This window comes from Papaver somniferum, chromosome 2, assembly GCF_003573695.1.
Source record: "Papaver somniferum cultivar HN1 chromosome 2, ASM357369v1, whole genome shotgun sequence".
Classification (NCBI taxonomy): domain Eukaryota; kingdom Viridiplantae; phylum Streptophyta; class Magnoliopsida; order Ranunculales; family Papaveraceae; genus Papaver; species Papaver somniferum.
Window position 1 is genome coordinate 129,319,190 of NC_039359.1, and position 26,263 is coordinate 129,345,452.

The 26,263-nt window shown below is 36.6% G+C and overlaps 2 protein-coding genes across 2 annotated transcripts; both read left to right on the plus strand.

Moving 5' to 3' along the window:
- Positions 1 to 6,385: 6,385 nt before the first annotated feature.
- On the plus strand, positions 6,386 to 9,435 carry LOC113349102 (protein trichome birefringence-like 19). Its single transcript, XM_026593022.1, has 2 exons — positions 6,386 to 6,954; positions 8,498 to 9,435. The coding sequence occupies exons 1-2, from the start codon at positions 6,496 to 6,498 to the stop codon at positions 9,263 to 9,265; spliced, it is 1,227 nt and encodes a 408-aa protein (XP_026448807.1). The 5' UTR covers positions 6,386 to 6,495; the 3' UTR covers positions 9,266 to 9,435.
- Positions 9,436 to 16,007: 6,572 nt separating this feature from the next.
- Positions 16,008 to 18,676, plus strand: LOC113349103 (protein trichome birefringence-like 19). Its single transcript, XM_026593023.1, has 2 exons — positions 16,008 to 16,561; positions 17,858 to 18,676. Exons 1-2 carry the CDS (start codon positions 16,106 to 16,108, stop codon positions 18,623 to 18,625), a joined length of 1,224 nt encoding a protein of 407 aa, XP_026448808.1. The 5' UTR covers positions 16,008 to 16,105; the 3' UTR covers positions 18,626 to 18,676.
- The last annotated feature ends 7,587 nt before the right edge of the window (positions 18,677 to 26,263 follow it).

Sequence of the window (26,263 nt, forward strand, 5' to 3'; positions counted from 1 at the left end):
TTGAAACACGATAAATGGTGCGCTTAAGAAAGAAGGGCTTACTTAAACTCACTCTAATACTTCGATTTCATATTTGCATGTTAAATTAGGTCAGAAAAATCGAAATTGTGAATTGGCAGTTGCGACGCCGGCAAGGTATTATGTTATCGACCTTGCCGGATTTTCATAGTTAGGGTTTGGCCGGCAGGCTCTTAGGTTTAAGAGCTTGCTGGCTGTTGAATACCTGTAATTGGTACTTGCAGCGCCGACAAGTTATTCAGCCTTAGACCCTGCCGGTTTTAGCCGGGTTGGTTATAATTTTTTACCTTGACGACTGTATTTCAAGTTTTTTGTGTCTCCTGATGCCTTGAATTTTTAAAATCGGAATGGTATTTGGATAAAACCATGACGGTTGTTAGTTGGCCGACAATGTATGGGTAATGGACCTTGCCGACTGGTTTGGTGAAAAATCCTTGTTTCTACTGTGTTCATATTTGTTATAAGCCGGCAGGTTATGTGAATAATACCCTGCCGGCTGCTCTTTAGCCGACATGTAATTTGGATATCGACCCTTCCGGTCGTTGTTCCGCCGGATAGGTTATATATGTCGACCCTGCCGACCTGTATTTTTTTTCTTAATTGTTTTTGTTCAGGTTGGAAAAGGCAAAGAAGAAAGCTATGAAAACTCTTAGTCCTCCTTCAAGACCTCCTCGTGTTGGTGATAAACTCTTGACTTCAACACATTGAGGGGCATACATTGTGCCGGGAACGCTCAACATCCGTGTACTGAATGATTCTCAACCACCATCGGAACCCAGTGATTCAGATGATACTCCAGAGGAAGACCAATCAATTCCATCTGGTAGAAGAGGTGATGATGATGATGTTGATGAAAGAACTACGGCTGCTGGAGGAGGTAACAATGATGATGATGATGATGGTGATGGTGATGAAGAAATGCCTAATGTTGGAGAAAGTAATGATGATGATGATGATGATGGTAACGGAGATAAAGATAAGGAAATTGAAGAAGATATTGTTGAAGAAGAAGAAGAAGAAGAAGAAGAAGGCGATGAAGAACAAACTCTAGCTATTGTTCAACAAACCGAAGCTTCAACTTCAACTGAAACCGGAAAGAAGAAGAGGGTGAAAACTAAACCAGCTAATTCCTACATGCATGTCCCTCACTAGATGGTTACACTAAAAAAAGATGAGCTTCCAAGGGGGACCTCAAGAGATGGTGGAAATGTTCTTTTTTGATACAAAGACTCATGGGCATGTATGATCCATAATACTATCATAAGTAATCTCAATCCGCCTTTGTTCTTTATTCAAGTGTGTAACTATCTTAAATTAGCTTCAAGTGTTTGTATTTCTTTTCATTTTGTTTTTTTGGTATTTAGGATCACAAGCATGTCGTCCGTTTCATGAGGCGCCAAGATTCGTGTTCAGTGACTAAGACTTGTGATCTTGATCTATAATGTGAGGAGGTGCAAGTGATTGTCAAGAAATTCGGGTTGTGGCCTGCGGTGGAGAGTTCGAATATTGAGCATGATAGAGTTACCGTATCTGCATTCTGTGAGAGGTTCTACGGAGAGACTGATACAATGTTATTACCATTCGGTGAGATGGTGATAACTCCCGACGATGCTCATCAAATTCTAGGCCTCGAGGTTGATGGAAAAGCAATCAGTGAGGGATTCAATAATAAGTTTTCTTTCAAGGATATTTACAAATTGAGCCAGAAATTGTTCGGTTGGAATCAGATTGAGACCGAGTCTATTCTTGAGAAGAAGGATGGTCGTCTAAGAAAGAAGTTTAATCTGAAGAAGTTGAGGGACACATTATGGGAGACAAAGAAAATCTTTGATAAGGAAGGAAGGGTGAAGCCGGTGCGAATCAATGCCACCGTGTCAGCTTATTTGCTATACGTCCTGGGAAAATGTATCTTCCCCGACAGTTCCGGAAGCTTGGTCGACGCCAGTTACATGCAACTATTGGATCCCTTAGATAAGATGCGTGAGTATTCTTGGGGTACTGCGGCGGTCGCCTTCTTGAACAATGAGTTGAAAAAGGGTTCTATGGCACTCACTGCGCAAGTTAACGGAAACACATGTCTCTTCCAGGTAATTTTATTGTCTAAATCATTTATAGTTGCAAAATTCTCGTAAGATAAGATTCTTACTAAACTTTTTTTTTTCATAGGTTTGGATATATGAGCACTTCTCTTCTTTGTTCAAAACCAACTCCTACGTCAAAGTGGATGCGAATGTTGCGGTTGATAAGCCAAGAGCGCAAAGGTACAGTTTTGAGGGTACTCAGGATAAGGACATGCCGCAAAATCTTATCAAACTACGAATCGCCATCGACAAATTGACTACGGAGGAGGTGATATTTGATCCGTATCGACATGCTATAAAACAAGGTTTAATCCAAAGGAGAGATGAAGTTGCATTATACTACGGACTCTTGTTGTGCTCACCGGGATATTCAATGTACGATCCACATCGGGTAATGCGACAATTGGGTTACGTCCAAGAAGAACCTCATTTCGATGAAGAAAAGACGTTCTTTACTTTGTTAAAGGATGACTGCTCCACGTCCCAAAAAACTATTAACGTCTCTTACGCTCCACCGCCAGCTCTAGAACATTGGCACGATAGACGTGGTCGTAACATCTATGTGAGTGTTTTGGACGAGGTGACCACCGGTAATGAAGCTAGTGAGAGATACATGGCGTGGTACTTGGGTTGGGCTCGTCCTACTGTGACTAGGGAAATGACTGCTAAAAAATTGGCTCGTAAGAGGAAGATGGCATGGAAAGACCCAGCAACAAGTCTTAAGTTCTTTGTAAGTATTTTAGAGTTGCTCTTACTATTTTAAGATTACATTATCGGATCATTCTATTAATTGTTTGTTGTTTAATTGAAAATAGAAGGAGCAGTTGAAGACCTTTGTGAAGATGTTGTGTTGCGCGAAAGACCGAGGAGAGCCTTTGTCGATTGAAGAGCAAAGAAAGCACATTGACTATGCTTGCAATATTGACAATAAGGATGCCCATGAATTTTTCAAGCAAGCTGATGCTGAAGTAAAGAGGGAAGAAAAATCCAGGAGGGAAGCACAAGCCAAGCTGAATGTTGACAAAAAGAGGGCTCGTAGAGGTCGTGGTGGTGAAGGTAGTAGTAGTGGTAGTGTTCCTAAACGGGGTCGTGGTCATGGTCGTGAATGAATGCTTCCCTAGTTTATTTCTTTATGTTGTGGTGGACAAATGTTTAAGTTAATGGTGTGGACAAATATTTTTTTAAGGTTTATGGGACATGTTTTCGTATTTTGGACAAAAAATGTTGGATTTCTAGTTGTTGAATGAATGTTTTGTTTAGTTATGTAAAGTTTCAATATTTATACCGGCATGCTTTTTTTAATATACAGTGCCGACCACACCAAGGCCGGCATGGTTTTGAACTGTCAGACTGCCGGCCCTGACACCAGAAATTATTTGCATACCAGGGTCGGCAGGGTATTCAAATCACAACCTTGCAGGCTGTTACGCAGCCGGTAGGGTTTCACATTATCTACCATGCCGGCTATTTGTTGCAGAAAACACCTTCTCCTGATGTCTAAAATCATCATAAAGTCGGCATGCTTAAAAATATGTTTCTTGCCGACCACATCATGGCCGGCACCCTAGTGACCAAATACCGTTCCGAAGGTTTAACAGAAAATTGCATGTTCTCTTGATGCCTAATAGGCATAAAGTCGGCATGGTAATAAATTTCCTACCCTACCGGCCATATCAAAGCCGGCATGCTAATGACCAAATACAGTTCCGGCGGATACACAGAAGAAACTGATCTCCTAATGCCTAAAATCATCATAAGGTCGGCATGGTAACAAAATTCCAACCATGCCGGCCTGACTTAGTCGGCATACTGGGGAAATAAAACAGTGTCGGCGGATTTAAATTTCAAATTTTTGCAAGTACAATTGCATTGATTGACTTGTACTTATACACTATAACGGCCAAATTTGGGCACCATCCTGTAAATACACTACTTATCTCCACAAAACAACACACAACTATTTGCATATACTCTCCAAAGCTCACATCATCATACACTCCATCTAACTCACCCAATAGCTCTCTACATACATATAACAATGGCTTCATTTGATTCTAATGAAGATTTAGCAATCACCAAAGCTTGGTATGCGGAAAAAAAACTTAGACGTCAGTCCTCCGAAAGGGTGGATTCCACAACCTTTTGGGCTAGGGTACACAACAAATTTAGCCAAGAGTTTGGGAATCCTAATGCAAGAAGTGTTCAACAAGTCCATGAGAGGCACCTAGTCATCGAAAACGCGATACTTGCTTTTTTATCTCTCCAACCTTGGATTTTTAACACTCGCCCCTTCACCTTGTCCATTGCACAATTTTTAAGTAATTTTTGGTTTATTTTACGTGATCCATGTTTTTTTATCTTCTAATGAAACACCACTAACAAATGTAAGTTTTTTTTTTGTGTTTTTGTAGCACGAAGTCGTGAAAGCGCGCTACTTGGAGGAAAAGGGGATGCATTCGCATTCGATGCAAGCTATCACTTCTTGGCATAAAGAATCCTGGAGGATAACCCAGACTACTTGGATGTTGTATCGTCTTCGGAGGAGGAAGATTGATGGCTTTAGAAGTTTTTGTATAGGTTTTGTGGGTAGACCTCTATGTAAACCCTCACAAGACTATAACTCGTCCACTAGGGTTGCCTAGGGGTTCAAAGGCTTGATGCACATGCTAAGTGCATTCGTTTTCCCGTCGACAAGGAGTTGTATTTTATGTTTCAATCAATGTAGTAACCAAAATTGCATGAATAAAGTGAATTGCATATATTAGAATTCAGTTTTTTTTTGGGGATAACCAAAGTCGGCAAGGTTATAAGATTACTACAGTGCCGGCTAAATTCTAGCCGGCAAGGTAAGAAAGTTAATAAATGCCGACTAAAAAAAGCCGGCAAGGTAATAAATCAATACCATGCCGACTACCTACGCATTTATAACAGTCTCATGTGTGTCAAAAAAATATTACAGCCGACATCTTCTTCATTCGTATACCTTGCCGGCCATACTAGGTCGGCACTTTCTTCATTCGTCGACCTTGCCGGCCTACTATGGTTGGCATGATCTTCATTAGTCGACCTTGCCGACCTTTCAAACTTTCAGAACTGAAAGTGGATTTTTTCTTTGATTTTAAGTATGATTTCATATAACAGATTTGCAATCACCTTTTAGAAGTGTTTCGGTTGTGTACTTCATTTTCGTTGCAAGAGATATTCTCAAAAAAAAAAAATCTCATCAAAAATCATCCCACAAAAGTTCAATCAAAACAAAATTTCATAACTTCAATTCCTAAGTTTTAATCTATTCAATCAATCTAAACTCAATTAATTAACCTAATCAGAAATTTTAGTGTTAATTAAACAAGGACATATTAGCCATTTAGAAAATATAAGGTTAAGGGGTGGCTTGGTTTTACTTCATAATGACCAGATTTTGTCTTATTGGGTATATCCCAATTAATCTGGGTATACCCCAATCAAGCCAGGTTAAACTCCCCCAAATTATCTAGACTCTCATACACTCTCTCTAAATCTCTAGAAATTTAAATACATTAAAATTTCTCAAACTCTCACGCAACTAACCCCTTTAAATTTTTCTATATAAAAAAAAAACCTAATAATCTAGGTATACACTTTTGTTCCCTCTTTTACCGTGCAAGCACAAAAAGATGTCACTCTTCGTAATCTCGTATGTTACGCTGTGTTAAAGCTTTTGAGATAAAAATCACAGCACAATGCACTGCATCTAAAACTCCTGAATCCCGGTTTCTCTTATTAGGAGGTTGTAGTTTTAGATGCCCTTCCGAGTATTTTGTGACAGCCGCATCCAAGTCCCTGAACCTACAAAAGTACATTTCATCATGGGAATCATAGGAAATAGAAACTGTGCAATTGATTTTTTTTATTTTTTATTTTTTGATGAAGTGCAATTGATTAAAGTTCAGCCGTATGACCCAGTGGTCTTCTTGTTTGCAAAAGAATTTTCTAGTCAAAACCCAACAGCAATTAAAGGGACTGCTACTTTCGTTAACCGAGATAAAGAGAGGGGTCTCGTATCCTTGTCCTGTCAGAGCATGTTCAACTTTTGCATACTAATACTTTGAAATAAATATTGTTTACAGCTAGATCTAGATCTGCATCACATCCATATAATTAAGATTTTCTTGACTTATGCTACAGAAAGTATGCACCATCACACCCACCGATACAATCAATCGTAACCACCGATGTTAGCTTTGTTTAGAGACCTGTCTTCTCACCCATAACCACCACATATATTTTATTCTCTATACTGTACGTACGTTAACTTTACATAGACACTTGTTAGTTGATTTCCTGCATATAGCTCTCAGCACTCTCTCCTTTCTTAATAATCGAACTGAACATCACTTTTTTTTCACAAGTTTCAATGAAAGAGTTCCATCATTTCTCCAAACTTTCTTCTTACAGCAGGAACATCAAGCTTCTCCAGATTCATACACCAAAATTTCTTCTTCTAATTGCATCAACCTTAATTCTCGTCACAATAGTTGTTCATCATCAGCAGCACAGAACTCCTTTGTCGATTTTGAAGGAGGATGGGAATATTCAGAAGTGCAACATTTTTGAGGGAGAATGGATTTGGAATCCAAATGCAACATATTACACGAATACTACTTGTAATCAGATACACAATCATCAAAACTGTATGAGGTATGGCCGGCCGGATACTGATTTCTTGAAGTGGAGGTGGAAGCCAAATGACTGTGAACTGCCTGTGTTCGATCCGTTTGAGTTTTTGGAGCTTGTCCGGGAGAAATCTTTGGCGTTTGTTGGTGATTCTGTTGGGAGAAATCATATGCAGTCTTTGTTGTGTCTCCTCTCAAAGGTAACTTGTTAATTTCTCAACTAATCATCTGAAAATGTATAGAGTAGATTAACAACCAACCAAACTGATTTAAATTTATTAGATTTACTTTAATTTAAAATTTTGAATAAACAAGAATTATTAGATCTTCTCTTATTAATTTATCCAAAATAGAATTACAGATACATTAATGAACAATGATTGATGCATGGAATTTGGCTTCAATTATTATGAAATCAAGTAAGATGATGAACCCTTTATTAGGTGTGTAGTCTTAGTCAAGACTCGACTGTTAACTTGCTGTTTTTGTGTAATATTGACGTCTTAAAGTAGTTTGGTTGCTTAGTTGATGCTACATTACGCTATTATGTAGCATTTAAGTTACACCTACAAAAAATGCTATTTACACAGAGCTTGGCAACATACATCATATATCCAACTTCGTCAACAGCCGGAAATGCCATCTCTACTGAGAATTTTTTCCCGATATATATCCCGACAGAGAGAAACAGTGGGATCCCGTTTAATGTTTGGAGTATCAGATTTAGTCCATTGGCTCCCTGTTGGATTTTTCTCGGGAGAAATTGCGGTAGGTGTAGCCCTTCCCGTCGACAACCCAATAAAATTTACCATCATGTTTTCTTGATCGATGCAAGCACACGTTGTTCTTTTGGGGGAATTTTTCTTTGCTCGTATATTATTCGATTATTTTTGTTCTACCAGCATCACAGATTTACAATCAACAATAATCAACATATTTGGTTGTGATTATATATGCAAAAATAAATAATTCACTAGGTTCATTGGATGATAACTGTTGGATTGAGAAGGATCGAGCTGTGTCCTACAAATATTGATGAAACTAGAGTCCACTGGTTTATGAAAAACTTTATGCTACACGAGCTTTACTAATACTTTACAGAGGGACTACCCCAGAACAAGCTAGAAGTGGCATGTCATAGTACATTAGTACTAGTCTAGTATTCTAGGAAACTGTGGGAATTTCACTAGATTAATTACTCTAGTACTATGACTCGTACTAGACAAGTATTATTCTAAGAAATGGATCAATGTCCTAGGAGCAATTGAATAGTAGTATCAGCATTAGGAATTCCATCAAATCTTAGGACCAATAACTCAAGTCTCTATGACAGACAGACATGCCAAATAATGCACTCTGCCATTTGCATGTCTTTTTCTAGAGGTGTCAACATTAGCATATGGTCCCGTACTTATCCATACTTACACCAATGAACACCCCTTTGCATTTCCAAACCTCAATTACAGGCTTTTTCCAGCCATGGCCTATGGATGGGAATGTCGACCAAATCCAAACTCCGTAGTGCAATCGAAATGACAGCCTCAAGGGCCTACATCTCATAGGAATTCATTTTGGGTTGTTTCTTTGTTAAATAAGAATTGGATAGCTTGTTTTAGACATGTAACAATGCTTGGTTGATATTTTTTTAACATTTAAATTTCACCCCAAAAATAGTGTTACTAGACTATGAAATTTAGAGAATTTAATCAATGTTTATTTGGCTGATTTGGTTGTTATCAACAGGTGGAGAAACCAGTAGACGTTTCATACACAACAGATGAGAATTTCAAAAGATGGAATTACCCCAGCTACAATTTTACTATTGCCACTTTCTGGACACCACATTTAGTGAGAACAAAGCAAGCAGAGGAAAACGGACCGACTAATACTGGCCTCTTCAATTTATACCTGGACGAGTACGACTTAGACTGGACAACCCAGATCGATGAGTTTGATTACATAATCATTTCTGCTGGACATTGGTTCTACCGTCCAGCAATGTTCTACGAAAACGGCGAACTTGTGGGTTGCTTTTATTGTTTAAAGGAAGGTGTCAAAGATCTTGAGATGTCTTACGGTTATGGGAAGGCATTTGAAACAGCATTCAAAGCGATAAATAGCTCACCAAAATTTAAAGGTACTACATACTTGAGGACATTTGCTCCTTCACATTTTGAAAATGGAATTTGGAATGAAGGAGGGAATTGTCTAAGGAAAAAGCCGTTGAAGAGTAGTGAAATTAAATTAGACGATCGAGCCTTATCCTTATACAATGCTCAGGTAGACGCATATAAGGTTGCAGAAGAAGAGGGAAAGAAGAATAGAAAGCAGTTTAGGCTACTCGATACCACACATCCAACGTTATTGAGACCAGACGGACACCCAAGTAGTTATGGACATTGGCCAGAAGAGAATGTGACGTTGTATAATGATTGTGTCCATTGGTGTTTGCCTGGTCCTATTGATTCATGGAGTGATTTCTTACTGGAGATGTTGAGAATGGATGACTGAGATTTGATGTAGAAATTTGTTTCATGAAAATGCTATTCTTTTGTACTTTAAGTTGTCGAAAGAAAATCCAAATTAGTCTCTTCACCAAAAACTTATCTTTGTTTTTATAAGAAAAAGAGTTGTCTGCTGGAAAGCATAAACTCAATGATTACAACTAAGTTCTGCAGAGCTGCCTCTGGTCTCATGCATAAACCTTTTTGAGTCATTTTTGTTGGTGGCATTGTCATTACCACTTACATCATGAAGATAATTAAATAAAAGGTTTAAGTTTGGACCTTTCCAATTAAAATTATGTAAGTTACTGGAATTTGAATTTTAAACTAGCCAACTTAACTGTCGTAGAGTGTTGATCCTTTGTGATTTTGATCAACTTTCCTGAACAAGATTAAGAAACCGCTTCAAAATTTCCATCTTTCATATGATGGTATCCCGTGTTGAATCTTCCTTGAACTTCTGACTTGTATTCATCCTCTAGCACCTTCAGAGTGGCATCGTCTTCTGCTTGGAAATCAATGTTTTCTCTTTGCAACTCTTTGGCCCATCCCATTGCTAGTTCAGCTCCTCTTCCGACTGTTGTCTCCAGGAATGCATTCTTTGATTGTTCTTTCTCTCACACAGAGTCCTGCGTTAGACATGGCAATGAAAGCATAGTTAGTATAAGAAGAGGGATCAACATGTCCTTCCATTGTAGTAAAATTCATGAAACTTATGCTGATGGTGATACCAAATTTCAACTTATGCTCATTAGTCATTCTGACTATATCATCCTGATCATCTCTCTGGTAATAGAGATTGTTCAGAATACGGTTTTGATTGTGCATTGTTCTATTAAAAGACGGTTTTGATTGTGCATTGTTCTATTAAAAGAGCATGGATCATGTTGCTTAATATTATTTGCAGTAATCAGAGCATAAGGTTTAGTTTTCTGGAGTACTAAATCACATTCTTTCCAAATGAACCAGCAGGTAGTAGTAAAGATTGGTATCCAGTCCTTGTGAGGATAGGTGGGGAGAAACCAGAAGTTTAGCCAATCATTGAAGTTAGATGCTTCCCCAAAGCATTGGTGTTGAGAACCAAAATGATTTATCCACACTTCAGCAGCATATGGGAAAGATATGAGAGTATGGGTTATATCTTCCACAATACTTTTGCATAGATTGCAGATAGGATTAATGTAGTTGAGGATGCTAGCAGTCCTGGCGTTAGTTGGTAAGATGCCATGAGCACATTTAACTTAAATATACCAGTATAGGCTTTCTTGATAGATAAAGAATCAACAAATTATACACGCTATACTAAGCCAAATATGAAAAACAAAAGTACTATTAGGATTGCACTTAGAGTTGGACTGAAGTGTTGGGATTTTATCTAAACTCACAAATGGTCCCAAAATAAAGCGCTTACCTTTGGGGTAGAAAAATTATGATCAAAAAGACTATTTTCTCATGAAAGTAAAAAATAATAATAGATACTTCATTTTTCTAATGTTGCCTAAAAATTTCACAAAAATTAATATTTGAATATTTGATTTTGTTTACCCCGTGTTTGACAAACAACCTCTCTTTCTCTCTTCTCTCTAGTGCAATTTCGGCGAAACAAAGAACTTTTTCTGGAGAGCGTAAAACTGCTCAGATCCGCTTAGATCTAGTTATTAGTTCTAACTAGTTATAATATAATAGAAGGTTTAAGATGTTTTTAGGGTTTCATGTTTGTTCCTGCCGATTTTCCGTAGCTTATCTGCACAAGGTTTCTTTTTGCGCTTTTATAGCGTGCCTCTTTTCCGTTAACAATTTTCTTTCATTTGGTTATTGGTATTGAAGTATGATGATGTTTTCCAGTCACCATAATCTACTTTTTTCTGGTCAACTATTGGAGCAAATTTTTCCTTTTTTTTAAAGAGCGCATCTTACTCAAGAAGAAGACAATCAAATATTGGTCGGATTAAGTCTCAGAAGAGCATCCACTCCCGATTTCATCGGATCTTTCGTTCTCTTTGTTAGTCGTTGACTCGGGATTTCTTCTCTTTTTCTTGTCGAAATATTGAACTATGTATTAGCACAATATTGTGTTACTTGGTGCTCTTTGGTCCTTGGTGTACTTCATCTTCATATCCATGTGTAATCTTGGAAGGTTGGTAATGTAAATGGATGCTTATGTATAAATATATATAATATCTAGCTCTGGTTTTGGATTTTGCTAGATATTTAGCTGGTGATTTATGCAAATATGAAGCTTTTTCTTTTAAAACAAAACGACTTTATTTTTGTACATATTTAAGATTATTAATTCGAGATCATGTTTCTCCAATATCCAAATCAGTTAAGGTTCTTGCATAGGAACGTTATATCGATTAATTTCTAAAGCTCAACTGAATTGCCACAAAAGGGGACTATCATATTCAACTTTTCGTCCAGTGGCCGCAACAACTCGAAATTATTTACTTTGATAGTATGTGCCTTTCTTATTTTGATTGTCTTGTAGAACTTTTCTTAGATTAACAACATGATAAAGAACTGGGTAGGGTATTGCTATTGTATCGATCTTTGGTACGGATAACTAAAATCGACTGTTATTGATAAAATCTAACGTGTTCTGTCTAATTAAAGTATTATAATCATGTATCATACTGAACTTTCATATATTAGATGTTTAAATACCCTTTACAATAAGAAAATAATCATCTGAATGCATGAAACAAATAACAATCCAATTTTTGTATACTCAGTTACTATTTGAGTTGTACAACTGATTATTTTTTCAACTAAAAGACCAACATAAATAATGAAAGAAAAAAAAGAAACAAAGTAAGATGGCCAAAAGCGTCCACATGATAGATTTTATTAATCAATCCTCAAGATTCCAAAAAATTCTCATATAAATATTTTGTCCCATGTTAATGACTACATAAAAATAGATTACCCTTTCACCAGAAATCTTTAAACCCTAAATGCCGATGAGTGAGCAACAATGTCAAACCTTCCCCAAGAGATCCAAGAAGAATTTCTATCAAGGTTACCGATGAAATTCCTCTTATATTTCAAGTCTGTATGCAAGAGTTGACATACATTATTATCTAGTTCTAAATTCGTCAAGGACCACCTTAGTCTTACCAAAAAAAAATTCTAGAGTCATGATCTAAGATGTTATCCTCCTAGAAGATGTGAATTACTCCGTAGGTTATTGTTTGGGAAAGAAACGTTTCTCTACCTCAAAAAATCTCGATGATAATGATGACGATGATGGTATAAAATATGGAACCCGAATTGATGAATAAACAAAAATGAAGAAGATCAGAGATTTGACATGGTTGGACGAGTTATTCCTACTCCACATAAGAATCTCCATATGAAGAGATATTTTATTGATTATCAGGATACAGTGGTTTTTCTTCCCTTTCTTGGGTTTTCTGGAGTATCTTATCTTATCTTTTTAGAGTTCAGATCCCTAGTATTTATACAATTAACTTTTAATGATAAAGCTTAATTGCTGAGATATACTTCGTCCGTGGTAACTTGTCCATTAAAACATCCAGAAGATTTGTAATATCAACAAGTCAATCGTACTAGAAGAAAAAAGCTCAACATAAAATTGACTTTCTATGATAAAGCTCAACGTAAGTATATGACTCTCAATCCAATCAACTTTATGAGGAGAATCAACTAGACAGTTTGTTCAATCTTTCAAAAAGTCTGATGTGTATCGAAATAAATTGCTTGTTTGGCTCCCAAAGAATCAAGTGTGCAAATAGTATCACAAAGATCATAATACCAAGAAGAAAAATTCTTCTAGTCTTTAATCTTCAAAGTAACCTAGACAAATAACTTGTTCCTACCAATGATCAATACGTACATAATGAAGTCTAATAACATTAATATTGATCGATCACTAGTTTTATCTACAGATCTTGAATCAAGGGATCTATAATAGTCAATCCTCAAGAAAACTTGAGTGGCCTTATATCAAAAGAGATGGACCATGGAATAATAAAGTTTGATTTATCAAGGATAACTGTATTGTTAGTCAATGAAATCAATAATCAAAAACTAAAATAGCAATACGATTTAGTTTCCCACCAACGGTACTACTAAAAGCTTCTTGATCCAAAAGAAGATTTTAAATGAAGGAAACGCAAGAGATTTCTGTTTGTACCATGAGTAAAACATATTGGGACAGATTTCTACTTGAGCCACCATTTGCGTCACATTCAAGTCTTCCATTCAGCCAACCAACTCAGCATGCAGGCTACCGAATCTTTTGGTCGGTCAACGGTCAAAATCAACGGTCGGTCAATGGTTAAAGTCAACGATCGGTCAGTGGTCAAAGTCAATAGTCGGTCAACTATCAAAGTCAGTGTTTGGTCAACCGTCGGTCAACTGTCGAAACCAATGTGCCATTCGTGCTTCCAACCAAGTTGCCAGCGGTGCTGCCAAACAGTTTCCATCCATGTTGCCAGCGTTGCTGCCAACCAGTTTCCAGCCAAGTACTTTGACGCGCTGCCAGCTCGCCTCCATCCATGTGTCAGTTGTGCTGTCAACCATCCTTCATCCATTCTCCAGCCATGTCTCCAGTCGAGGCAGTCTGCCAGTCAAAGATCAATAGTCGCAGTCAACAGCAAAAGTAAACTCTCCCAGTCAAAGTCAAGGTCGTTGGTCAAACCCGCAAGCCCATGTCAATTTAGCCCGTTTCCATCGATCCAGTGCAAGAACCCATGAAGAAGATTCTGGAAGTTTCTGGATGACTTGCTGACCAAGTTGTTGGAGGAAAGTTCTAGATGTTCTAGATGACTTGCTGGCCAAGTTACTTCCATATGAAGTTTATCTCGAAATTAGGGTTTAACCCAAGTATACAACTGTATAAATAGAGGGGAATCTCAACCCTAAAGGGACACGTCTGGATAGATGAAAAAACACCATCAAACTCTAAAAGGGATCAAAAACCAATTGCATCAATCACATCAATGAAATATCTCTCCCTACGGGGATTCGTCCGTGGATGTAGGCAACACTTGTCGAACCACGTTAAATTTGTGTCTTTGTTATTCCTGTTTGTTTTGTGTTATTAACCCTAGTTTTCAATAATCATCTTCAAATCATCGTGTTTGTGCCTAAAAGTAATTTTTGGGTACAAACAATTTCACCTAATGAGATTACTCTCCTCTATCAAAGAGTTGGCTTCCCAAAAAAAATGGATAGGAAGTGTGACAAGGGATGAGTTTGTAAGAACACAAGCTTCACTATTTATAATGTTATTACCAAGGCCTATTTGGAAGACAAGGAATCATCAAAGCCGAAAATTGTTAAGATATGCAATAAATGTATATTTTCGGTTTTGACGAATTCCAAGGGTATTATTGCCAATATACCGAAATCACTCTTAGTTGACAAGCGTGCATCATTGGCCTTTCCTTCGGAATGCATCATGGTAGTGCATTCTTAGTTTAGCAACGCATCAGTGATGATGCCTAAGCAACACCGCATAAGGATGCATGCACGTCATATATGCTTCACCGACTAAGTTTTAAAGCTTAAGGGTGCATCTCCATTATATGATACTTTCAACCAAGACCCATTCCTTATATATATGTATTATTGACATTTCTACAATAGAAAAAAATGGTGAGGATAAATACTAAACTGCTTTCGCAACAACGAACTTCGAAAATAGCCCCATAGTGATGCACCATAATGCAATATCGATCGCTCTCAGCCAGCCTCCCACTGGAAATGGATCGTGATAGTGTTGATTTTATTCTGAGCCAAAATGCCCCAAACGCTTAACCCAAGCTTGAGATGAAGCTTTATCTGATTCAAATAACACATCTCTGAGCATGCATCACGCAAAAGTGCGTGTGTTACACCCAAGCCTATAAATGTCATTTCAACAAGCTCCGCATAAAGATTAATACACTTGCATACGAAGTTTAATTTTGAAATTTTATTGGTGGATTGTGGGAAAAAATAGAAATCATGGAAATATTAGAAACTTTCTGACCTATCCACAGTACAATAAATTTTACTATTGTGTGATAGTGTTAATGACTTGAGTTCCAAACTAGTCACTACCAAATTATTTATCGAATTAGCGAAAAGAAAAATGATATTTACTATTTAATTCAATAATTTTTGTTTTATTTCGGTTTAAAGGTGAAGGTTTAGCCGTTTGGCCTTGTGCATAGTGATCGTGTTTGCACGAGATTTTTCAGGAAAATTCTATAACCGAGACAACTGTTATAGTCCAAATCTGGGACAATGAATCCTGACCTTTGATCATTTCTCTTTTCACCTACTACCAATCTCAATGTTAGAGTTATTCCACTCTCTATCATTCAGATTATGCTACATCGTGTCCTAAAATTGGACGAACCCTGTTGTCCCCACGGTAGGAGTGTCGATTTTTGAGTGTCAAAATCCAGCAATAAAAGAATGGCCACTTCGCGCGCCAACCTAGATGAAGGGGTCTGTTTTTTTGGTAAACATGTCTTGTCAGAGAATGTTCATTCTTGTAAATTTATTGGAATACACATTGTGTACAGCTAAGATCTAGATAGGCATCGCATGTATAATATTACTCCTACAAGATTTTTCTTGACTTATGTAGAAAAATGATCTATCACACCCACCAGTACAATCAATCGTAACCAGCGATACATTTAGCTTTATGTAGAGACCTGTCTTCTCCCCCATAACCACCACATATTCATTTTAGTCTTTATGATTGTAAGTACGTTAACTTTATATAGACACTTGTTAGTTAACTTTGTGCATATAACATGTTAGCTCTCCACACCCTCCTTCCTGCTTAACAGTCGAACTGAAACATCACTCTTCTTCTCCATTTTCAATGAAAGAGTTTCACTTCTCTAAACTTGCTTCCTTCAGTGGAACCATCAAAATTCTCCAGATTCATACACCAAAATTCGTTCTTTTAATAGCATCAACCTTAATTCTTGTCACAGTAGTTTTTCATCATCATCACAATCATCTCACTACTCCTTTGTCGACTTTGAAGTATGGGAATCCGAATTGCAACATTTTTGAAGGAGAATGGATTTGGAATCCAAATGCCACATACTACACGAATACAACATGTAATCACATACATGATCATCAAAACTGTATGAAGTTTGGCCGGACAGATACTGATTTTTTGAAGTGGAGGTGGAAGCCAAATGACTGTGAACTACCTATCTTCGATCCATTTGAGTTTTTGGAGCTTGTTCGTGGAAAAGCTTTGGCGTTTGTTGGGGATTCTGTTGGAAGAAATCATATGCAGTCTTTGCTGTGTCTCCTCTCAAAGGTAATCTCGACTATCAACATGATATTTGTTAGAATACGGGCATCCAACCGAAAATTAATTGACAATGAGTGAAGAGGTCCTAAGGATTATAAATCGCAGGATCTTAGATTGTCCAGACAATGTGGGACTAATAATCTCAACAGTATTCGATATCTTTAAGTAGTCATGTGTGCTTTGGTTGCTTAGTATATATGGTGCACTATGGAGCATTTCATTTACTCATAAGAAATGACATTCTACAATACAAATTCCATCCAATCGTGGGACCAATTTGTAACTCAAGTCTGTATGACAGACATGCCAAATAATGCACTCCGCCCTTTGCATCGTCTTTTTCTATAGTGTCAACATTAGCATATGGTCCCGTACTTATCCATACTTACACCATGAATTGAACTTGAACACTGCACACCCCTTGCACTTCCAATCCTCAATTAAAGGCTTTTCCAGCTATGGCCTATGGATGGGGACTGGGTAGTCCACGAAATCCAAACTCCATAATGCAAATTACATGCTACATCACAACCAATCATGCATAGACATAATTATAATTAATCCTTGAAGGCCCTTTATCCATATATTAAATAGTAATCCTTGAAGCCCTTTTATCCATATATTTTGTTTAATAGCAATAGTGCCCTTATCCTTTTCTTTATTTACTTTTCTTAAAAACATTTTTTTAGTTTTTCTTAATTTTATTTTTATTTTATTATATTTACAACACACTAGATTAGGTTGATAACTTATCAGCCGAACTTCCCGGTATGAGCAGTTCGGTTGATGAATAGTCAACCGAACATAAGTCTTCTGGAAACATATCTAGGTTCGGCTGACATATTAGCCGTCGAACTTCGTTCTGTAATTGTCGAACTTACGTTCTGTTGATTCGAGAGAAAAAATAGGACAACCGAACTTAGTGTTATCTTTCATAAAGTGAAGTTTGGCTATCATTTTCGTGTTTAATTATCAGCCAAATTGTTCATCAGCACCTTCAGAGTGAGAAGAAAATGAGTAGCTCGGCTGATAAAAAAAATAATTATATTAATAAATTAATCGAGGATAACTAAGTAATTTACCTATCTTTAGATATCCCTTATCACCTCACCCTAGTTAGTTCAATCTTTTTGTGTGCCCAAAAATTTTCTTGTATGCCCTGAAATAGGGTTATTATATATGGTTGGTGGTGATGCTGGTGCACGAGCAATATTTCTTTTCTAGAACTGGCTATGAAAATTATGGACACGGTCAAAAAAATTTAATCAATGTTTATTTTACTGATTTTATTATTATCAACAGGTGGAGAGACCAACTGACGTTTCATACAGAGAAGAGCAAGAATTCCAACGATGGTACTACCCCAGCTACAATTTTACTGTTGCCGTTTTCTGGACACCATATTTAGTAAGAACTACACACGCAGAGGTCAACGGAACAACTATTACCGGCCTCATCAATTTATACCTGGATGAATACGACTTAGAATGGACAACCCAGATCGATGAATTTGATTACATAATCATCTCTGCTGGACAATGGTTTTTCCGTCCCACAATGTTTTACGAAAACAATAAACTCGTGGGTTGCTTTAAGTGTTTGAAGGACGATGTCAAAAGTCTTGAATTGTCTTATGGTTATGGGAAGGCATTTCAAACAGCGTTCAAAGCAATAAACAGTTCACCGAATTTTAAAGGTACAACATACTTGAGAACATTTTCACCGGCGCATTTTGAGAATGGAATATGGAATGAAGGAGCGAATTGTGTAAGGAAGAAGCCGTTAAAGAGTAGTGAAATTACGTTGGACTATGGAGCTTTATGGTTGTACAATGCTCAAGTGGAGGAATTTAAGGTTGCTGAAGAAGAGGGAAAGAGGAATGGAAAGCAATTTAGGCTACTTAATACAACACATGCAATGTTTATGAGACCGGATGGTCATCCAAGTAGTTATGGGCATTGGCCACAAGAGAATGTAACGTCGTATAATGATTGTGTTCATTGGTGTTTGCCTGGTCCTATTGATTCATGGAGTGATTTCTTACTGGAGATGTTGAGAAGGGATGACTGAGATTTGATGTAGAAATTTGTTTAATGAAAATGCCATTCTTTTGTATTTTAATTGGTCAGAAACAAATATTCAAATTAGTCCCTTCACCTCAAAATATTGCGTGAAAAGAAAAAGACAAAAAAAAAAAAAAAAAAAAAAAACAACAACCATAACTAACCATTAACACTTGATAGTGTGTCTACCCTCTTGTTCTGGATTTTGCTTGATACTTAGCAGATTATTTACGAGGAAGTATTCCTTTACACTTTTATTTTTACATTATCTCACACGTTGGACGTTATTTTTGTGAATAAAAACGAATTTGAAGCTAATATTTTTGAAGATGTGTTCCTCTTATCAAGTTATACATGCCTACCAAAAATGAGCACATTCCGAAATATAAAACCTCACAATTTATCGATCTTAATTTTCACGACCAAATATATGTTAATTTTTGACAGCTCATTTTTAAAGTAATAGATGGTGGTGTTATACTTCTTGGAATATACTCATTTTCAGTATGAACGTGGAGCTTTGTAATACTAACATATCCCCAAAATATTAGCTTCATATCCATTACAGTTTGGTTTTTATCCGCAAAAATAACGTCCAACGTGTGAGATAGGGGGATAATAAAAGTGTGAGGGGATCCTTCCTCATTATATTTATATAGGAAATATGAAGTTTCTTTTCCTTTGTTTTCTATAAAATAAGTGACTCATACTTAAGATCATTAACTCGATCATGTTGTCCATGTTATTTCCCAGTACTAAAGACCCGCTTAAATTCTTTCATATAAACAAAATTGGTTAAAAAGACCAAAATCAACAATTCCTGGGTGAAAAAAATATTTAGATTTTGATACTGTTTAAATGGACGAAAATTTAAAAATAGTCAGGATGTAAACAGTTTCATCCTACCCATTTTCAAATACTTTTTCTTATTTTTAATATACATCAGGATGCATCAAGTTGCATCCTTGCTATTTTTTAAGTTTAAGTCGGGATGAATCCAGTTTCATCCTTTCTACTTTTTTGGTGTCCGTTTCACCCATACAAATTTTTACTCGTCCATTTGAACCATGTTTTGAATATATTTGGACAAATGACCCATTTTCCGTTTCATATAAGGGTTATATATAGATCGGTTTGTAAAGTTGAACTGAATTGTCAGTGAGGCTATGATATTCGACCTCTCAACCGATCCTGCCAAAAAGTTAGCAATATTTACTTTGGTGAGTACTTTAATTATTTTAGAACCCACGATTGACTTTTTTTTTTTTTTTTTTTTTTTTGTGATACTTCTAATTCATTACCTCTCATTTCAAACCTAATTCTATATAAATTTTGTGTGTGCTGATTATAATTTTATTTCTCATTTTCGAAATACCATTAGAAGTCGGCATGGATAACTGGAGTATAGGTTGGTTACCATGTCGAAAGTTCTTGATGTTCTTCATTAACAACAGTCAACACGGTATTCGTTACATGAATAATACCGACATTAGGAGCAATTCATAAACCTTCACTTCCGGGGAAAAAACTTGTAACTGTCGTCATACTCGAAAATTTCTAGTCATACCGTCCGGAAAAAGTCAACGAAAGTCTATAAGTTATTTATTTTTTTTATTTAAAAAGTTTTGAATTCAACCAACCATTTAGACTTTTTATCTTTAATTCAGATTCTTAATTTATAAACTTTGAAACTCCATCAGAAAAGAGTAATAATCCCCCAATAGTATAATCAAAACCGATACCACATAAAATTATATTCTATAAATTTTGAATCTCCGTTAGAAAAAAGTAATGATTCCCTAATATTATAATCAAAACCGATGTAGCATATAATTATTTTCGGTGGCAAAACCAGAAGTTTTGATTTTGTGGACACAAGGATATAGTTAGATTATAAAAATATTTTAATATAATATTAGATAATGCTTATAAGTCGGTGTCGATTTTATTAACATTGAAGTTGAAACGTTAAAGTCATTGTATACTGGAATAAATGTAACCAAAGAACACTAGTGACATATATAGTTATTGCAAATTGAAACCCCACATGTGGTGTTGCGCCTGATTGTATGGCTCTATGTCACACTGATATTAAACGTCCTCGAACATATCGCTGCAAGTGAAAGGGCCTCCATCGGACTATCAAAAAAATTCGTAGAAACATGTAATAAATGGTCGTAATGGCAGTAACAAACCGTTCAACTAATAAATGAAGGAAAAAAAAGAAGGAAGAGTTAAGCCTAAGTAAGGGGGGAAAAAGAAGGAAGAGTTAAGGGGTAAAAAAAAGAAGGAAGAGTTAAGCCTAAGTAAGGTATAATTAAATCTTTTGGAAATAATAAATGCTAGTATAAGCGATGTACCATCAATCATAATTATGAAGAATCACATGAAAGACCTAAATCACACATGGTTGGATCATGGAAAAATTAGGTATTCTTTATACAGGTCCAAGAAAAAGAAGAAGAAGACAAATTTCAAAGGATTAAATGAATAAACTATTATGCAGAAAGAATTTCTCCGACTTTATCTTTTATTAAATACATACGACTCAAAGACGAACTCGGTGTTTTTAAAAATGGTTTCTGAAGTTTTTGCCAACTACTTTGATATGTTGTTAAACTTTTTGTTCTCCCATAAAAGGGTTGCACATGTAATAAGGTAACCACCATAAAACCCAGTAGTCATGAATCTTGTATTGATTTGTTGAGATCTACATCACGCGGGGATAGATCGAACAGTGTACATAAATATATCAGGAAAAACTCTGTAGTAAAAGTTGTTATATTTTTTTGTAAGTAACGTCAATATCTAATCATTAGAATATCAAAAGAAATTACCAAAAAAGTTAACCGTAAAATCCTTATGAAGCAAGAATGAAGAGATGGTATAAAACAGAATACTTATTTATTTATCTTTCAACGAAAATATGGAAAACGAAGATGAAAAATTTATTTTAAAGCTTTTGTTAGAAAGCATAGTCACACGTGAAAATTTTCTTTCAGCTATGTAAATGAATCATCTTGGTGTCACAAACGGATGAACTTAAATCAAATTATTGGTGTGTAACTCGTTATCGATACAACATAAAGAGAGCGTAAAATACCCATTTTAATTATCTTTTCAATTCCATGATGATAATAACGATCTAATAGAAATGAAATTAAGCCAAAAAAAAAAAACGTTACGAAAGACAGAAAAAAAACTACAAATAAAAGGTAAGACATTATCAAGACAAACTAGTAATAATGTAGAAACATTATTAGTTATTGGAGAGGAAAAATTGAACTAGCCTAGTTCTTCCTTGATTTTTTGTTGCTCTCGGTACAATCTGATATATGAATAAAATCAAAACCTTTGCACTGAGGGCATATAAGATTATCCGCAACTAACATAACATACATGAGGCACTTGCGACACCCTACCAACACCATATTCGATATCGATGATGTTGTTTCTTCATGATTGCTACTGCTATCGGTGCCTGGGCGTTTTTTGTCTGACTAAACACATGAACTTGTTGGGGATGATGTTGATGAATTTGTTGGAGTCGTTATAATCAGTTTTTCAGGCACTGGTGGCGATACATCTAGCTTCAAATCAATCTTTGACGATGTACAATCAACATCTCCCATTTCAGTTTTTTCACTCATATTCTCTGTTTCTAGTCCTCGTTTTTCCATCTTTTATAAAATATTTCAACTGCGTATACACAATCAGGAAAATACAATGTTAACAATTTTTTGAATAATAACCTAAACAAGATTAACAATTTTTTTGAACAAGATTAGCATATTATAACCTAAATTAGTTTACTGATAGGGTGTAGAATACACCTTGATTTAATATCTATTGGTTATGCTTTCTTTGTTACTTTTCGTGTGAATTATGTACTTTACGCGTGTTTTTGAGTTATTAGGTATACGCGTGTTTTTGAGTTATTAGGTACTCTGGAGTCGCATGGAGGAAAAGAAAAAAGAAATCACCCAATTTGAGCAAAAATGGCAAAATTGTCATTTCATGGACGAAAACTATCTGGAGCCCAGTCAAGGTTAAGGGGCAACTCTATTCAGAGGAGTACTAAATACAGTCAGCTAAGGTTAAGGGGATATCATTGGGTGGCCGCATACAAGGTGGGTGCAAATAGTCGTCCCACATCTAAAACCTAATTAGGATCGACTCTCTCTCAAGATACATTCAATTCATCTCTGCATCTGATGAATTTGAGAAGGAACAAAAATGGAGGCGCAGCCATTAGCAGAACCGAGAGAGGAGATTGAGATCGAGATCGAGACCGAGATTGGGAGTACTGATGTTGTTCAAATCAAGAACACAGAGAGGTTGAATCTGAGATAGGAGATAGAGCTGCTGGTGCAAACGAATAAAAATTAAGAAGGCAGTGATGGTGGATAAGAAAAGTTGATGGGTTCTGTGTTGGTGTTAGCAGTTGAGAAGCTGAAATTGAGATGGGTTCGATCTGTGTAGCAGAAACTGAAGAATGGGTACTGATGATTTTCATGGGTTGTAAATGGAAATTGAAGCTGATGTTTATGAGTCCGAGTTGTTGTTTTGAGAAGATGGAATTGAATGACTCAAGTTGTTGTTGGTGTTATGAAGATAAGAAACTCAGGGAAGAACAATGATTGAGATGGATTGTGAATGATGGATTTTGTGGAGTTTCAAGACTAAAACTCAGTGAGATTTTTAACAAGGCGGAATGAGTTGTGAAAGGAGGAGATTGATTGTGCAAGTGATGCAGCTGCAATTGGAGATGAATAAAGAAGGTTGCTGCTATGGATTGATTGGGCTACAGGTTTGAGCATTGCAGCTCAGCAGATGGCAAGAGTGCTACTGCTGTTGAATCTGTGGAGTTGTGGGCTGAGCAGAGAATATTAAAGCAACACTGAATGTGTTTGAATTATTAGATGTATGTGCTAGGATTTGAGCAGGGGAAGACTGAAGAAAAATAGGTCGGAATATGACCTGGAAATGCCCTGAAACAGAGGAGACTCTGTCTGAATCTCTCCTCTGATGAGTCGACTCAGCGATCCAGATAACCCGGCAACTCAGACCAGTCAACCGATGAAGACAGCTAACTCGAGCTGAATGGGTGTGGCTGACTCATGCTTTGACCGTTTGACTAGCAGATGATCGTTAGGTCAGCAGTTAAGTTTAACCGCACGTAACAGAATATTCCTTCAGAGAAGAATATCAGGTGGCCGCCAGCACTATTCCGGTGCCGTTTCTGGCCGTTTTCCGGTGATCCTAAGGACTTTTCCGGCGCCAGAAAATTACAGTTTTTTGTGTGAGTATTTCTCATGGGTGTGAAGACATAGACTTGGAATTGGATGAAGAATTGGGCTTTGAATTTGGAAAGAGGAGATGGAATATTTGAGAAAGACTTAGGACTTTGTAGTTGCAGGAAATCCTAGACTACACCCCTCAAAAGATTTCATTAACATTCAACTCATTTTAGATTAACAATCTTAATTTTATTGATCAATCTTTAAACGATCTTACAAGAAAAGATAAAGGAATCAAGAATAATCACTGCTCTAGATTTTCTCTCTCCTATTTACTTGTTTCTCACTCAGAAAAAGATCTCTCTTTACCTTTACAACTGAGCGGTTATTTATAGGGAATTATATAGTGGATGACAGCTAATATGTCATTTATTTTCGGATATGGTTTGCGACATTCTCGCGACCTTACAAATGTTAATCTCGCGAACTCTCTAATTTTCGCAAGACCATCACATTTTTCTCATGATTTAGCTGACGTCGTTTATTACTTCGTTTCTGAAGTTATTCTGCGACGCTGCCGTGTTGTGTTGTTAATAATTTCGCTGAGGCATTATTGCTGCGAGATTCTGATCCTACATCTTGCCTCTTCTCATATCTTCTCTGCGAAGTAGAGAATGATGTGAGAAATGCCGCAGCTGTTCATCTCTTCATATTCTGTATTTATCACACGTATTCTTTCTTCCATCTATTTCTTGACACGTCTTCTGTAACCGCTGCTTTTCAACCGCTCACGTCTTTTCGCATTAATGGTGTTTATTTCTTCGAGTAAAAAATTTTCTTTATATATTCTTCTTACTCTTCTTTCCATTTTCTTTTTACTTTCTCTTCTCTTTTTATTCTCTCATCTCTGCAACTCTATTGTTCTTCCATAAATTCTGCTACTGTAATTCTTCCCTCTTCAATCTTCTTACTTTTTATCCATTCCCATACTTCATATTCAGATATGCCTCCAAGTGGCCATAAACATGAGAAAAATTTAAAAGACATCCAAAAAGATCTTGTTGAGAAAGGTTTCATACTTTCTACCATTCCTGGTGAAAGTGCCAAGTCAATTCTTTCTATCAAACTTTTCTCTGATCAGTATTGTGATGATCAATCAATCATAATTTCGCTAGGTCAGATTCTCGCAGGTCTCCTCATTCCTCTTTATGATCCAGATATTCCTCTATTCTATGAAATTCTCGCTCACTCGGGATTCTCGCGAGCTATCTTCCAATTGAGTGGGGATTGCATCCGTCTGATGCTGGAGTTCGCTAACCGTGGTGCTGGTAAAAGATCTCTTTATTCCAAAGAACTTAGGGATCCTAAATTCGCAGACTTGGAGATAATCGCTGAAAAATATACAGTAGCGAGTTTCTTTGAGAATTACGAATTGATCTCCATGAAGAAACAGAATACTCGCTGGGGTATTCGCTTGAAAAGGAAAGATAACATTGATGAAGCTAAAATACTCATGCAAGACATTGATTGACACTCTGGTAAGAACACAACTCCTTGCCAATCTAAAGATGATAAATGGTGTGTTTTTCCCTTGATGTTGAAAGGACCTTACATTGCTGGGTCAAATGTTCTTCCTGAGAATCTCGCTTCCTATCAACCTTGGGTATTCTCTTGGCCCGAGAAGGAGAAAGAGGTATGACTCTTCTAATTTCACCCACTTTACATTTCTTTATTTATCTTTATTCTTTTGTTCCCTGATTCTTGCGAAATTCTATAGATCCAAAAACTGAAAGATAACTATCAAAGGATTGGGAAGGCTAGTACCTTGTTAGCTCTTCGCTCATACACAGATGAGGTAAGAAATATTCTCTTATGATTTTAAAAAGTATACTGTTGCCTCTATTTCTTATTTCTATTTGTGTGTGAAGGTTATTGCTGAAATAGAAGAGCCTTCCCATGTTGCGAAGACTGGTGATAAAGGCAAACGTGCTCTTCGTAGGGGAAAAACCAACTGCTCCTTCTTCAAAGAAGAGAAAAATCCGTTCTTCCTCTCCTTCAAATATTCCTTCTCGTGAGAATTCCGATAGTGATGAGAATGATGAGGATAATGATGATCTTGCTGTAAATGAAGATTCTCCATCTGAATCTTCTATGGCTAAGCTCTCTGGCCTCTTTTCTGATTCTTTGCAAGGAATGGGAGATAGTCAATTCGCTAATACCTGCAAATCTCTCGCTACAATTTGCGACGTTCCTTTACTGGATGGTGATAATTCTCTTCGCGGAGTTTCTAGATCGATTACTCTCAACTTCCTGCATTCTCTCAATAGTCTGGTATGCTTTCGTCTTTTTACTTCTTCATTACCGTAACTCAAAACCTCTTTCTATTTTAATACTTTTTATATTTT